The sequence below is a fragment of the Anomalospiza imberbis genome, chromosome 3, assembly GCF_031753505.1.
Source record: "Anomalospiza imberbis isolate Cuckoo-Finch-1a 21T00152 chromosome 3, ASM3175350v1, whole genome shotgun sequence".
NCBI classification, from domain to species: domain Eukaryota; kingdom Metazoa; phylum Chordata; class Aves; order Passeriformes; family Viduidae; genus Anomalospiza; species Anomalospiza imberbis.
Window position 1 is genome coordinate 98394508 of NC_089683.1, and position 16120 is coordinate 98410627.

The 16120-nt window shown below is 36.8% G+C and overlaps 1 protein-coding gene across 10 annotated transcripts in view; it reads right to left on the reverse strand.

Moving 5' to 3' along the window:
• CDC42BPA (CDC42 binding protein kinase alpha) overlaps positions 1-16120 on the reverse strand; it is a 177990-nt gene that overhangs the window by 94011 nt on the left and 67859 nt on the right. For all 10 annotated transcript variants that reach the window (XM_068185950.1, XM_068185947.1, XM_068185946.1 and 7 more), the window contains exons 5-6: positions 14152-14247; positions 9559-9707 (exon numbers count right to left, since the gene is read on the reverse strand). In XM_068185950.1, the coding sequence (XP_068042051.1) occupies positions 9559-9707; positions 14152-14247 (245 nt within the window). The remainder of the gene's footprint in view (positions 1-9558; positions 9708-14151; positions 14248-16120) is intronic.

The following is a 16120-nucleotide window of genomic DNA, read 5'->3' on the forward strand; positions in this document are numbered from 1 at the left end:
CTCTCATGGCTTCTGCTTAGCACAGTGTCCGTGTGGCCCTCTGTAAAGTCACCTCTTTTTAGTCACTGAGCCAGCCCTGCAAATGCAGCTGTACAAAGATTTTGGTGCACCAGATTAATCAGTAGGAATTAGTTACCAGGAATTAGTCCTGGTAACAATTTATCTTTGTTTAATTAAAAATACTGCAGCATATAGACAAGGAAGCATATTAAAAATGAAGCATGCTTGTACAAATTTAGCATAACAAAATATTTATATGCAAAATTAGCTTTAAATCAGCTTATGATATCTGTGGTATCTGAGGAGGACTGTGAGTATATGCTTTTTTCAGAAGATCACTCCCGTAGAGGTCAAAGCTACACCTTCATCCTTCAACACAGGAATATTTTAATTTTTTTAAAGCAAATCCTACAAGAAACCAATACCTCAATTAATATATAAGCCCCTATCATGTTTCAGTCACAACAAAAATATTGTAATTTGAGGGAAATAATATAAAAACAGTACATTAATTCTTGCTAAATAGAAATCAAGGAAGATAATAGAAATATATCCTAAAATCTCTCATCCCATAATACATTCAGAATGTGTTTGGGCATGTTCAACCTGTAATATAATCTTTATTCCAACCAAAAGGCAAGGAAACATGAGGGAATAAGCCAGACCAGGCTTGAAGCATATGTCTACAGTTTCTCTACCATGTCCTACAGCAACAGACATATAAGTAGTTCAGTATGTGTTTTTTACTTTTGTTGTTTCTAGAAAACAAACAAACCATATTGACAGGCATGCTCCAAATACAATAAGCTCTCTGACATTGGCACAAAACTCCTGACAGCAACAGACTAAGGAAGGAAACGTAGCCAGAGGCTACAAAGGAAGAAATGCATTTGGTCTAAATGTATCCTAGTATATCCAGTACTTGTTGTAGCTTGGCAGGAAAACATCTTAGAAAATTAAAAATAATTAGAAAAATAATGACTGTATAACTGTTTGCTCAAGCACATTAAAATTACACTTATTAAGAATAAAGTGTTATTGGAAAAGCCTTTGTATTCAGACTGCATCTGTAAGAAATAATTTCCTTTTGACATAAAGCACAATGCTTGCTTAATAAAAAAAGCAAATATATCTTTTAAAAAGTATCTTGGAAAGGAACTTAAGGCCTGAGTTTTCAGCTCTTAAACTTAAGCAGAACTCTAAAGGAGGTGCTCTTACATAAAAGTAAATTCCTCTCTCTGCTAGCTGAATTTCCTATATGAAGAAGACGTAACTTTGCTACTGTTGTATCAGATATGATTTTAGCCCCTCCTCCCTTTTTGCCCTTCTCCTCTAAGCCACTAGGTTTTTTTTGTACCTTCCTAATGCCCTTTTCCAGGACTTCACACACTGTATCTGATTAAGAATTCCTGAGTTACAGTGGCAGCAATATCACTGCTTCCTGCTGCAGGAGGAAATGCTAAAGGCTGCCCCCCAGTAGCTAATAAAGAAAAACTGAACAGCACAAACATTGCAGCACCTGAGTCAATAAAGATTTTAATACAACTTTTCAGATAAAGCTCCACAAGGTCTTGCTGCCCTGACCCCAACCATGGAACCTTCCACAACTGAACCAAGCCTGACCTCATGCAAGCATCTGCTTGGTAAGCAGTATTCTAATTTGCAGAATGTTAGGTGACCTATTTTTTTTCTCATTTAAGAAGTTAAAAGCCAGCAGTTATTTTGATGTTATTAAAAAGGAACACAAGGTAGGCTCCTCTATCGATGCAACAACAGCTCTTCTGGAAATACAAGAGAAAAATGCTTACTGAAGAACAGCTTCAATGCAGACAGGGTTATTTGGACTATTATTTCCTTAATTGTTCTTCCAGGAATCAGATTCTTGCCCTGATATGTTATTATAATAAGATATCTTGCAAGGTTATCTTAATTTACTATGAAAAAAAGGAAATACTACATTTAGTGGCTGAAGCAACAGCTATTCAACTCAGAAATTCAAACATCAAATTTCTACTTGTCATATCTGAAAGTTCAGCTACTTAAAATATTTCCACTCCAAATCTACCAAATATTCCGTGGGAAGAATGCTCTAGCATGAAACCAGGTTTTAAAACACTTCTTATAAGACATTCAAGCATCTCAGTGTTACAGTTTTATAGGAATACTGCAGGAATATCTGACTCTAAAGCCAAGTTATTATTGCTTATTTATGTAATGACAAATTTACATGACATTCAAAGTCAGCTAATGATAATGAATTTGTTCAGTGCAGCTTCTAATCTTATGTAATCAAATAATATAAACTCAATTGTATTTCGAACACTAAAAAGCAAGCAAAAGGCACATAAAATAAAGGCATTTCAAGAAAGAACTTGAGGAACACACAAGGTATTAATAAATAAAAATTGGGAAACCATATGAAATGAGGCAGTTATGAAATAAATACTGTGGTCACAAAGAGATAATGAAAGGGAAGGTCTGCAGAAGACAAAACATGAAACAGTTTCTTTTCCATACAACAAAAAACTTGAGAATAATGAAGACTATCACACAACTACTTCATTTCTGCCTTCATCATTCTGAATTTAATAAACAACAACAAAATCACTGGAAGTTAATTACCACCTCTATCTTGGTCACCAAACAAACAGCTAATTACACCCTCAGAACCACAGTTATTGAGACAAAAACATCCAGAAATATGGAAAAGGTTTTTGTCCTACTTTCCTGATGCTGATTTTGGATATCAAAGAAAACAGTAGGAAAAAGTATTTCCAGGTCTGAAATGATGAGAAGAGAATGAGTGTAAAATTATAAACTTGCATAAAAACAGCTTTCAAATGGAATATTTTGTCCTCAAAAGAAATTATTAAATTCTGTGAACACCTCCAACTTCATTAAACACTGACACAGATCTCCTATCAGAGCTATGACTGTTCTAATGTGGATGTTTCTTCTGAGAACACCAAAGAAGTCAAATCAATCTTTATGCCAGAGGCAGCAGGAGTTCTTGGAAAGCTCCATCACATTTAGCATCCTCTGAGTGTTGCTTTAAAAATTATTACATGGAAGAAAGACCCCAGGTTTTTCTATAGAAAACTTCAGGTATTAATAATTTTCCCCTTTAGAGTTAAAAAGGACCCTTTCCAATGAAACTTTATTTCCTGTCTCTTTCATTTTCACTTTTAGGAGGGTTTAAACACTTCTATTTTATGACAACCACAACCAATTCCTACCTAAGAGGGATTACATATCATCTGGCAGAGTGCTCACATCCACCTGCCTTGCAAGCAATTGCACTCAGAAGGTGTACAAATCGACATGAAAAAGTAGAAACTCTTCATCTATGCACTCCTCCTTTTCTTGTCTTCTTTCTAGTAAAGAACTGGTACCTTCTAAAAGACAGAACTGGTACCAGCTACAGGACAGGCAGGGACTCAGAAGGAAAGGAGGGGTGCAGTCCTTGTGTTGCTGGCCTTCCTCAGCTGACAATAATCAACAACCTCCTTTGTTAGGAGGTCAAACATTAAAGGGGAAGGTTTTACTGTGAGCTGAGGATATCATACATTTCTGATACTCCAACTTTTTCTCATGCCCCTTCTTCTTTAAAATCACACCTCCAGATATCCCAAGTAGCACTCAAGGGATGTAGCGGAGAAACAGGCACAATGTAATGAACAATGTTTTTATTGGAAAGACCGCTTAAAGCAACTTCCTGCTATTCTCTGTAAGATTAAAGAACTGACCCAGGTTAGTTAGAATGTAAAGTTACTTCTCACTTGGCCTGGTGTCCCTGATCAGTTCCCTGCACAGTGCCACAAGCCTTTGTTTCAGCAAAGAAGGAATGCCCAGAGCTTGGGAAGAGAGGAACAATGGGAGAAAAAAGGTTCAAGGATACATTTATAAAGGCACCTCTGCTGAAAGGACTACTCAAGGCTACTGTCGCTTAAGGGGCTGGATTTAGGGTTTTTAAACTCCTTCTGCTCGAATAACACAGAATATACATGTAGGTCTATACCAGCTCTACACAGCTTTCACTCGAATTAACACTCCCATGAGACACTCTAAGAAACCATTTGCCTTCTCTGTCATGTACAGCCTGTGTAATCCACTAGCTCTTGGCACTCCAAGCATCTGTGGGCCTTTTATTTCAAAATGCTTCTAGGTCATGGCAGGCTCTTTTGGAAATCCCACCAATGAATTGTAGTCAAAGAGCATTAACCTCATCCAGCCCTCAGTGCAGGTCAGGTGCCACCCCGAGGGCACACTTTGAGAGCAGCTGCCAGCGTTTGGACCATCCGAGGTCACAGGGCAGACGGAAGGCCCAGATAACCTTTGTATCCAGCCCCTCCTCAGTGCGAGAATGAAGCGGAAACAGCTCACAGAGCTCTCCTACCTTTGTCACAGAATACCTTGTAAGGAAGTATTGGCTTACCAAACAGTCACTAAAATAACTTTCTGTCCTACAGTTTTCCACATAAAACTAAACCATGCCACATTTCAAAGCAATACATTTTCAGTAACTATCAAAATAATCCGATGTTATTTTTTCCTTATTTTTCTAGCCCGGTTTCCTTCACTCTCAGCACTTTGTAAGGACATCTTCATGTGTGTATTCCACATGATGTCTGCTGCAAAGTTTGGTAAACACTTAAAATACGACGTTGCTTTCTTTCAAACCCACAATGAGGGCTCGCTTTACCAAAGGCCAGAGCGCTTGCCTTATCCTCATGCCAACTCAACTCAGACACACCACGCAATACAGCTGACTCCCAAGATGGGCCTTCCACCCCTAAATTTTCCACTTAAGCAAATTAATGATCAGTAAAGATGGGATACACCCAGAAGACAGAAAACCACTTATTCAGCAAGTCAAAAATGGATATGTTGGCACTGAAACTTATAGTTGAAAGTGAAATGCATCCTACAAAGGATACCAGATTTCAGCTGCCTGCTGACAGTAAATATTTCAGGAATGTCCCTAAGATGATTTCTACTGAGGACAAATAGTACCTTGTTAAAAGCAAAGAGTATGGCTTGATAGGGAATAGACAGTTCTTTTATGCCTCTAATGGATTTATTCCCTTATGTTCAGTATTTCTCAGAAAGGATGTCACTTCCTCAGAGAATTCTGCTGCTCTACATTTTAAGAACTCAAATGTTCCAGTGAAGCTCAGCTGAAATTTTAAAAGCTGATAGAGAAAATCGGAAGAGAAGAATAAGAGAAGGTATCTGGTCGTTTAGAATACTAAAATCCTTCCAAATAAAAGACAGCAGCAACCAGAAATGCAGAAACACCCTGATGGAGCTAACTGTAATCTCACATACTTTCTGGAAGTAGGTGTGTTTACACTTTGCATGTCTATCTTTTCACATGCAAAAGACAATACCTGACATGTATGTAACTTAAAGAGTTGCCCTGTAGTCTTAACTGTCCTCTCATAAACTTAACCAACAAAAATAGTAATTAACACAGGTGTTTCATAATCTTCCCGAAATATTTTCTTAGTAAGAAGGCAACTAAGGATTGTTTTACCATTCAATAGAAAAAGATGACTGTTTAATGTGGGTGTGTGCCAATAAATGAAAACTATTTTAATTAATATTTTTGCAGTGGTCTGGAGATCATAAGCCTAAATGTTGAACATTCCCTAGCTGCAAATTGGCTCTGCCCTGAATCACTGTGCAGCCCTGCACAAAATAAATAGGTGGAGGAAAGGAAGTCAAGATGAAAATAATTTAAGCACATCAACACTTATAATTCTGTACTATTCAAGAAGCTCTAGTGTCCCAAATTAAATTTAGGACAGAGACAGACTTAGATGCACCCTTATGAAGGGGCTAACTCAGAAGACAGCACAAAAGGCAGCGGCACAGACAGTACAAGGGTGTGCAAAGCCACCAGTGGCACACTGAGTGTGCCCAGGACAAGCTCCTGTCCAGAGGGCATCTTCCGTAGTTCTCAGGAAAAATTTCCTCCCGTGGCAGCCAGGCCTTCTCCAGTCTTTTTTTACTCCAAAGAATTTAGACAAAACCAAGAATTTCTACTTTACATAAAACTGAGAGAAAACCTGGTTCACCAATAAAATCATAAAGGTGTTGTAGGAAAAACAATTTTTATGCATTTGAGGTAACACAACATGCATAAACAAAGTGTAGCTACCTAGCTTAAGCTGAGAAGAGTTTTACTGCAGTCCACACCTGGATATTTGATAATGCATGCAAATATAAGCTTTTAACATATGCCATGAGGAATGAAGTAACAACACAACGGTGAAACTAAAATTAATATTAATGCATGTAGAGACTTTTTTCAGAGGGGGAAACAAAAAAAAAGAAAGGTGCTAAAAATATATGAAAGACAAGTTGATGTTGATTCCTAATAAATGAGAAATCTTACTCTGTATGATACTACAAATTGCAGAAAACTGACACAAGACAATATTTAACCTTGGCCTAAAAGCAAGCATCACTTAATTGGTACAAATTGTAATGAAGATATCAGGGTTAGGTATAAGCTTCCCAACGAAGCTGTGCATTTGTGAGAGATACAAGTATGTACTGTCTTTCTCATTTTGAACAGCTGCACATGTATTTAACTGAGATTAAGTTTCCTTTCTAAAGCTAGTCTTGGAGCTGTCAACATTACTTGGTAGCGCCAGTGCCAGTGAATTCATACCAATGGCAAAAGCTAAGACACTAAAGAAAAGGCCATTTTTGTTACATTCTGAGGCATCATTTAGCTAGCAGGTAAAATACCACAATATTTGTTCACAGAAATTAATTAGTCATAAATGAAAAATTATCCAAGATTTCTGTTCTGATTGATGTTATCCCAAAAATATTGGATCACATATTTGTTGAAACTAAAAAGAGGATACAACCTGAGAAAATACTAAGAATACCCTAAAAATGGTAGTATTGATGCTATTTTTGACTAGCAAATTTTCTTTTTCTTGGTTTCATTAGGTATCAGGAGAGAGCTTCAAAAATACCATGGAATTTATCTTCACAATTTTATTAATACCTAGATTTTGATCTCCTTCCCATTATAAACTTATCCTGCAATCCCACAATGCTAGTGCAGAAATAGCATTCAAATTCAGAACTGAAAACCTGAAATACAGTCATTTAAGTAATGCTGAGGTTGTTTGTATTTGACATTTCAGAATCCTGGCCAATGTACTTTAGGAAAGTGTCTTGCATTTGACATCAGAGTGGCTGACACACAAACAGCCACTGCATTCAGCATCACTCCCAAACAAAACTAATTGACAACTAAGAAGTGATGATGATAGATGCTTGATGCTAGAAAGGCACAAGAAGAGTGACACACTTAGAAGAAAAACAGAAATTCCATTTTTAAAAAGTACAAAAACATTCACAGAAAACCAGAAAATTATCATTGAAGTACACCACTATGAATGGTTAATGTGAAAATCTATCCTGAAAGAACTGGGGCACTAAAAGGAAACAAAACAAAGCAATCTGCTATCTTACTGTGTGAACAGAACCTTGACCAAAACATGCCTAAAGCACGGTTTCTAGTTCAGTAGCAACAACCCAGATCAAATCCTGATGCACACTGGCTATTCATCTGAAAAACCACTACTGCAGCTGCTACATTAATCCAGCATTTAGCACTATTTCCTCCATCTCCTACATCCTTTGGTGTGTGCAAAGCACTCCCAAAAAAGGATGTGGCCCATGGTTAAGCCTTCAGGAAAAGAGCATTAGTGGCATTTAGATGATGTGTTTTCTTTTCCTTTCTTTTGCTTTACCAGTTGCAAACATCTTAATAAAGTTAACAGTGAAACAGGTCTCATTTCAAAGGCTGATCATTTAGCATATACTCAAGTGCTCTTTACATTTTTAATCTTGCCAAACATGCCTTTATAAACAGGCATTGTATTACAGCAGCACTAATGATAAAATGCCAAAGTGGCATTTAGAACTTTATGAATGTGAAGCTCACTGGCAATGCCACAAATCAAACAACAAAGGACTGAGAATGCATAGAGGACCTTTTTTAAAAAATTTACACCAGCACTTATTTCATCTTGGAGATAGTCCTGTTTGAGGATGGAAATATCACATCTGTTGCACATTACAAATTAACAGTACTCAATTACAAAGATTTTAATCTCTTTGGAGGAAAAGGTAGGAGGAATCTGTTCTTCTGGAAAGAGTTACCACTCCATATGCAGATTTACTGGGTAAAAGACCTCACAAGAGTAAATAGTCTCTCACCAATTTACCCACAAACACATTTGAAGAATTAGATCAAAATTAAACTGAATGCAAAAACCTTCCACATCAGTCCTAAGCAAAAAACAAAACAAAGGCAGAAATTACACAGTTCAAATCCCCAGTACTCAAGGAAAGTACTCCGGGTTTTTCCATGAGACATTATCACACAAAGCTGTCTTTAGACACAGTTCTTCAGCAAAACTAGCAGACTTCAAACTACTCCAGAAGAATTTGCAGTTTAGCACCACTTCACCTACAGCTCTCTCATGAGAAGCCAGAATTCCAAAAGAAATAAAACACAACCCAGTAACACACCAAAACCAATCACAACAGACCTTTGGACAAAGCAACTCACCCTAAAACCAGCCCCACTTTCGCCCCACACACCTTTTTTGCAGTGAAGCAGCCAAGCGGGAACAGTAAAAGAAGGCATGGTTAGTACAGACTCTAATTAAGGGCGATAGATGGAAGTATCAAATGAGCTCATTCTGCCAACTTAATGATTCAGCTTAAAGAACTGGGAGTCTTCCTCCCGACTTCTGTCAGAGTCAAGTACATCTGTTGAGTGCATTTGAAGATTTTGCCTCTTGTAAGATAACCTTTTCCTCAGCACACAAGAATTACCATTGAGTTCAGGAGTTCAGCAGTGAATGATACATCAAAGAAAAGATGATGCTAGTTTTGTGGAAAGTCAGTCATGGTCTCCAAAAAAGCTAGACACAAATTACTTCATATTTTCCTGTGAACACAGTATTTTATATATATATATAAAAAAATATTTATATATATAAACACATACAAACACCAAGGTAAAGATAAGTACCACAATTCAAGTACTTCCGTTCATTTACTAACCTCACTTTATTTTAAAGACTATACCCTTAAGTCCAAAAGAAAATGCTGAAAAAAATTCAAAGCAGATTGTGGTGTGTTTTCAGCTTCAGTAAAAAATCAAACAGATTAATGAAGAAACAGAATTTGACCTTGCAATAAACCTGTTGAAAGTTGATCACATTTCACCAACAGGCTTCCAGTTTTGCTTTTATAATTTATGGATCAACAAGTCTCACACACACCAGTGTGCAAGGTTCATGAGATACATTTGGAGGTTCATTCAGGCCTCTGACCCATATGCACAAGTTTATCAACAGCTCCAATAACCACAACATACAGAGAGATTGGTTCCATCATGCTCACTAACACAGCAAGAACTTGTTACCACCTTAAAATCTTCTAACAGGAGCTAGTTTCACTCCATCAAGTAACTCTCCACAACTCCAAGAGGAATTTGGAGTTCTAATTACTTACCTGTGAACATAATGCAACTGATGAACTGAATCAATGGCTATCACCATTTCAGCCAAATAAAAACGAGCCATATCTTCAGGGAGTCTGTCCTCAAACTTGCTGAGCAATGTAAGCAGGTCTCCTCCAACATAGTAATCCATAACCAGGTACTATGGAGTGGGAATGATAAGAGAACAGAGTGAGGGAAAAAACATATCACAATGCATTGAGTGAAAAAAAGACTAAATATTAATTGAAGCATAAAAATTAATTCAATGCAAAAATTATTATGGACATGAAAAAAACTAACCAAGATGTTTAGGTGCTCTGAAAACAGTAGTCAGTTCAGCTGCAGTTTAGCCTTTAGCATACTTGAATATTTTTCATATTTATACCTCCCCAAATATAGTAAGCCTCATGACAAAATAGTATCATCCATAGACCCATCACCAAACATGAAATATTTAGATCCTCTGGATTCTCTTATGAAAACAGTGCCCTTTGTTAGAAAGCTAAAGGAGTAAAGGATTAAACTACAGACCTATAAAAATGAAAAAAGTGTGTAAATTTGTAATCTCATTTACATTGCCCTAATTTCCAATGCTTTCCCTTCCCTTTCTTCCTACCACCTTCTTTTCCCATTAAACAAATTACTTTGGAAATTAAAGTTTTTAGACTATTCAGATTAAGGCAAAGTCTGAGATACTTCCAGTGACCCACAGCATAATTACAGAAACTGTTGACATTACACGTGATACAGGATCTGGCAACATAAAATACAAAATGTCACCTTCTCTAATTTAAAGGATGGAGAAAAATATTGATTTCTTATATATGAATGAAACATAAAACTTATCAGCCATAAAACTGGATGCAAAGACTTTAAAGAAATCAGAGCCTTTCTGCCTTTTACTGTATTTACAGAATAAAATGTCACTTCTTTTAGCAACATAGTTAAAATTACTGGAAAAAGTGAAACTTAAGTGTGAAATTCAGGATTAATATATTTTAGCTTCATTTAGATTGTTTTTAATTATGAAACAGTGCCTGAAAGGCCAAATGGGGGAAAGAAAAAAAAAACAAATTAATTATAGCTAGCAAACTAATTATTAACATTCTAATTTAACACGCACTGCTAAGACATTACCTTCAAACATCATTGTGGACAGGTTAATTAGAATCACAGAATATCCTGAGCTGGAAGGGACCCACAAGGATCACCAAAGCCCAGCTCCTGGCCCTTCACAGGACAGCCCCAAGAATCAAATCATGCCCCTGAGAATAAGTTTTCACTAGACTATCTGAAAGTTTTTGCTTAGAGCTCCAGTCTCTTTCCAGGAAGGCAGCCTATCTGCATTTGAAGCAGTGACTTTTAAGAAAACCATAAATAATAAAAAATATTGAAAATGTAATAATGTATACTCCAATCTGTTTCTTTAAAATTCTGAAAATGCAGCCTAAAGGGACTATTTGTATTAGTTGCCCTAACATGTCTGCCTTTCCCATTTTCAGAAAAAGTCACTAAAATATGAAGAAAAAAATCTGCAAAATTATGCCAGCTCTAGGGAAGATAAGGGGCAGGCAGAAATCTTACACCTGCTGCTTTTCCTTCATATTTTCCATAACAATAAAGGTCATGAACAAAGATTTTAACAGCTTGATACAGAATAACGTGGGCATCCTCATTGATTCCATTTGCATAAGAAAGCACAAAAGGCATTTCCACAAGATTTTAAATGTGTTGATAGTCAAATTTTCACCTGTTGCTTTGTGACAGGAATAATAAACTTAAACTATGGTCACAATCGTTATAGAAGATAAGTAACTTCTATTCACTGGTGCCTCCTACACTCCTTCAGGAACAAGATTGATTGTGTAAGTTTCTTGTGTTTTACAGTTTTAGAAAATGCATTATGCCTTTGGAACTGCAGATATTAATTATTAAGTGATGAATTGCACAGATTTCTGCAAGAGCTGAACTTATTGCTTTGAATGTATATTGAAATAAAAACTCTTCAGATTCTCCTAACTGATGTGGGATCTCTGCACTCATTCTTCAGCACTTTGAAAACCTCTGCAACTCAGCTATTGGATATAGCAAAATAATGGAAATTTGGCTCTTAAAACACAGGATTCTGCACCTCCTCCTAAGTTTGCAAGAGCAACATAGTAGCCTAACAACACAGAAACCTTCAACTCTTGAATAAGCCAACACTTAAACAGGGTAGTAAGCTCTGCAAATGAAATTAAATACATGTGCCGGAATTACAGTTGAATGTAAAAACTAAATTTTACATTAAAAAATACCATCAGATATCTAATGTCAAATATCCATGTTCTCATTAAAAATAGGGTTTTTTTTAAAGCTTTAAAAATACTTTCTAAATGTACACAATCATCCAGGTTATCCAAGTCTCAAATACTTCTTAAAATACTAGTGTACGACAGCACCATCTTTCCAAGAGTAAAAGCATAGATTTAAAAACTCTAAATTCTAGTAACTAGTGGAAGCTTCACACAGGCATTTAATCCCAAATCACAGATTCATTTCATGGAAGGAACCTCTTCAGACCTCATCTGCTCAAGCAGGGTCAGCTAGAAAAGGCTGATGATGACTATCTCTAGCTGGGGTTTGAGTATCCCCCAGTAAAAAAGGGTTTTCTTGTGTTCTGATGAAACTCAATGGATTTCAGGTTGTGTCCACTGGCTCCTGTCCTCCCACTGGGCACCACTGGGAGGAATCCGGCTCGGTTGTCTCGATTCCCTCCATGGGGTGTTTACACGCATTGATAACCACCCCCCTCCATCCTACATTTATTTGGGCTGAAGAATCCCAGCTCTCCTCACAGGAAGGATGCCCCAGTGTCTCAATCATATTTCTGGCCCCACAACAGACTTGTTCCAGTAGTTCCATTTCTCATTTGCCCTGGGGAGCAAAGACCTGGACACGGCACTTCAAGTGCAGCCAGGGCAGGGCTGAGCAGAGAGAAAGGACCTCCCCTGACCTGCTGGCAACACTTTTCCTGGAGCCCAGAATACTCCTGGCCTATTTTACCGTGAGAGTGCATTGCTGGCTCATGGCTAAGCTTGTTATCCACCAGGACCTCAAGTAAAGCTGCTTTCCAATCACCTGGCCCCCAGCATGTACTTGGTTTCTCTTATTATACACCCTAGAAGCAGGGCATTGCCTCTCCCTGAGTTGAAATTCATGAGATTTCACTCTCTCCAGTTTGATGAGGTCCATCTCAAGGCAGGCATCAGTCACTGCACAACCACATCTACGGCGCAATCTACACAGATTTTTTTTTAAAGGCCACTTGTGTTACACTTGTGATTTTAATAAAAAGCATATGGAGAACTAGTGATGATACAAACTCCCAGTGTCACTGATATTTTGCCCAGCAGCCTGCAGAACTAGCTCCTGTCAGCAGACTATCAAAGATGAAGAACAAAACCTGCTCTGTGCTTAGTGAAAACAAGGAAACTGGCAAGAATAAAACAAATTCTAGCAGGCTGTTCTGGAATATATAATATTTTCCTTGAAATGCTCTTAATGATAAGATCAGAATTACACAATACATGAGATTATTTTTACTGTCCACAATAACAAAGCAGGAAGCTGGCTGGAAGGTATTTATGCCAACAGTTAGACTTATAAATGCAGAGTCCCATTTCTATACAAATCTACCAAAATCCATGGATCTCCAGGCATCTGAACTGACAAAAGAAAGTGCAATATAATGGCAAAAAACACTGCAAGTCTGCAAGAGTTCCCTCTGTAGCACTTTTTGTATTGGACAGAGTTGAAGGAAAAAATGACTGTGGCTGTGGATTTTTAAAAAATTATTAGAATTGCTAATGATAGAGAATCCAAAGCACAGGGCAATAAAACCCATCAATGCAAAGTTTAGTTTTGCAGGCATAAATATTACCAAAACCGTATCACAATCAAAACATTTTTTAAGTAGGAAAGAATTTATAGAAAATTGGCCACTTTTCCTCATATTAGTTTATTTTTGAGAGTCATTCAAAATACTCAAAAATTAAGTAACATACAAGAGACATTTTAATCTACAACTACAGCTTCCAACTTTTATTTATGAGCATTAAGTGGAATTCTTTCATGCTGCAAAAACGTTTTATTGTTTTGTGACAGCTTACTGAGTTTAAGTCCTCTAAATACTAAGTTGTTTCAAAAGAGGGCTACTCCCAATTTCTCTCTGTGAAACAGTAATCAGCATGGTTAATCATAAAAAATTAAAGTAAAATAGAAAATCTGTGTTAGTAAGTGCACTTTTAATTTTATGAATCCAATTAAACTGGAATAACAAATTTTAAGAAAGAATATACAGATATACCAAGGTTTATCAACAAATTCAAACTGTTTTAGAAAACAAACCTGTCTTCCTGAGGTATTTATAGCAAAACTTTCAAAGTTTCTGACTAATCTCCACCTTTCAGAATTTTATGGAAAAATCACAGATCCTCACGTGGTCTGCATGGTCCAGAACACAAAATTAACAAACTACTTTTCTGTCTCAAACCACAACCAAGACTCTGCATTTCCACATAGATATATACACATATATATATATATATAAAAGCAACACTCACTAAATAGTTTTCATCCTGGAATGCATAATGTAATGTTGTGATCCACTGGTTATCTCCATTCACTAACACATCTCTCTCTTCTCGAAAACAGGCTGTCTGAAGGGGAGAAAAATAATTATAGGCTTTAGGTAAAATATATAAAGAAAAACATTTAGCAAGTTGACTGTGTTTTGACATTATATTTGGGGGAAAAAATCAAAACTGCCTCTCAGTTAAAAAGTCATTTATTACACTATTCAAACATGACAAAATCTAAAAAGAAAAAGATATTGAGAAGAGCCCACCTTCTTCAAATTTAAACAGTTGTACTTCTCTGAACTGTTAAGTGAGGCAAAGGGATAAATAAGCTGCTGCTTCCCATCATCTAAAATGTCAAAATCTTGATGTATCAATAATGACAGAATAGCAATGTATGATTAAGAAAAACAATCAATAATGGCATTAGATAATTGTAACCGCACTACGAGTCAGAGAGCTGGAATCTGGAGTCTTGTGTTGTTGTTTTATCTCATCATAGTGTTAGCCTAGTTTCACACTTGAGTTTTCACGTATGGTTCTTTTCATTTGAAAGTAGCTGCCAATAACTCCATGTAGTCATCACTTGATAATCATTAACCACTTTCTCCACATCCCTTGCTCAGGAAAAGCAGGGAGATGTGAATATTGCTCTTGCCAGGTATAAGCTGTTGATCAGACATCCCAAGAGGTTTTCCCTCAATACACTGGAAAGAAAAACAGGAGGCAGGAGGTGCCTTCATATCAAGTGGAACAGAGGAGGAACAAGAACTGCTAACAAATGTTTTAATTGTTGAACAAAGGTTTGTACAAAACAAAAGAAGATAACATGTGAAGAAAATAACCAAGTGCACAGCAGCAAGGCATTTAATCCAATGCAGGTCTTGCAACTTGCCCTGAGTAGTGAAAAAAACACCTCAGCGAAAAAACTTTGCAGAATAACAGACAAAAATGACCAAACAGATGAAAAGACAAAAAGAAACTATAGCAAAGAAATCCCACAAACATTTTGAAGGGAGTGAGTTCTGAAGTGAATATCACAAGAAAACAAAAAGTACCAAATAACAAAGCCAGCACACAATTTTGTTCAGAAAAAAAAAATCTAAACGATAGTGCAAAGGAAAGAATAATATTGTATGGGCTCTATTTAGAAGGCAGATGGAGAGTTTGATAAAAACACAGACCATATTTTATTCCAGCACACTCTGCTCTTCACAAAGATGTTTCATCATTTTGAACCCTGCTCTGTCTCTTCCACCTTCGGAACAGCTAAATTTAAAGGAAATTCAAGCCTTTGCTTTTTATTTTTTCAGTTTGATTTCCAAATCTAATAGGAAAATAGCAGACCTCTGGCATGGCTTTTGCTGGCTGTGAGATTTGGAAAGTGAAGAATGAAAAGTGAAAGATCATTTGAGATTGAGATATGCGCAAGAATACATGCAGCAAAAACAGAGAAGCAAGTAACTCCCTCCTCCAAGGAAATAAACCATCACAAGTCCTTTTTTTGGTGAATACAGTGAGTAAGAACTATGCAGACCAGGAAAAGTTAAGATGACATACTTTAATCATTGCACAATGCAGGAGATAAATCAGTGATACTTGAGGAAACAGCAAGACATACTTAAAACAAATACCTTCAGAGGTTATTGAATGAAAAATAGACTTGGGATAGGAGAATGAGCATGGATCATCTTCAGAAGGAAGAAAAGTTGTTCGATGCCTCAGTTTGATTTTTTTTCCTTCCTCGTTTGTACACTCTTGACATATTTCAGAGAGAAATAACTATGAACTCTTGTTTTCACAAGGATAAATAACAGGTAGTTTCTCTACTTGCTCTGACACAATTCATAGTATTAGTTACTAGAGAGTTTATATAATTCCACTTGTTTTTGCCATGATTTGACAAAAGACCGTGCATTCCTTGAGCACTCCAGACACCCACCTCTGGGCAGCA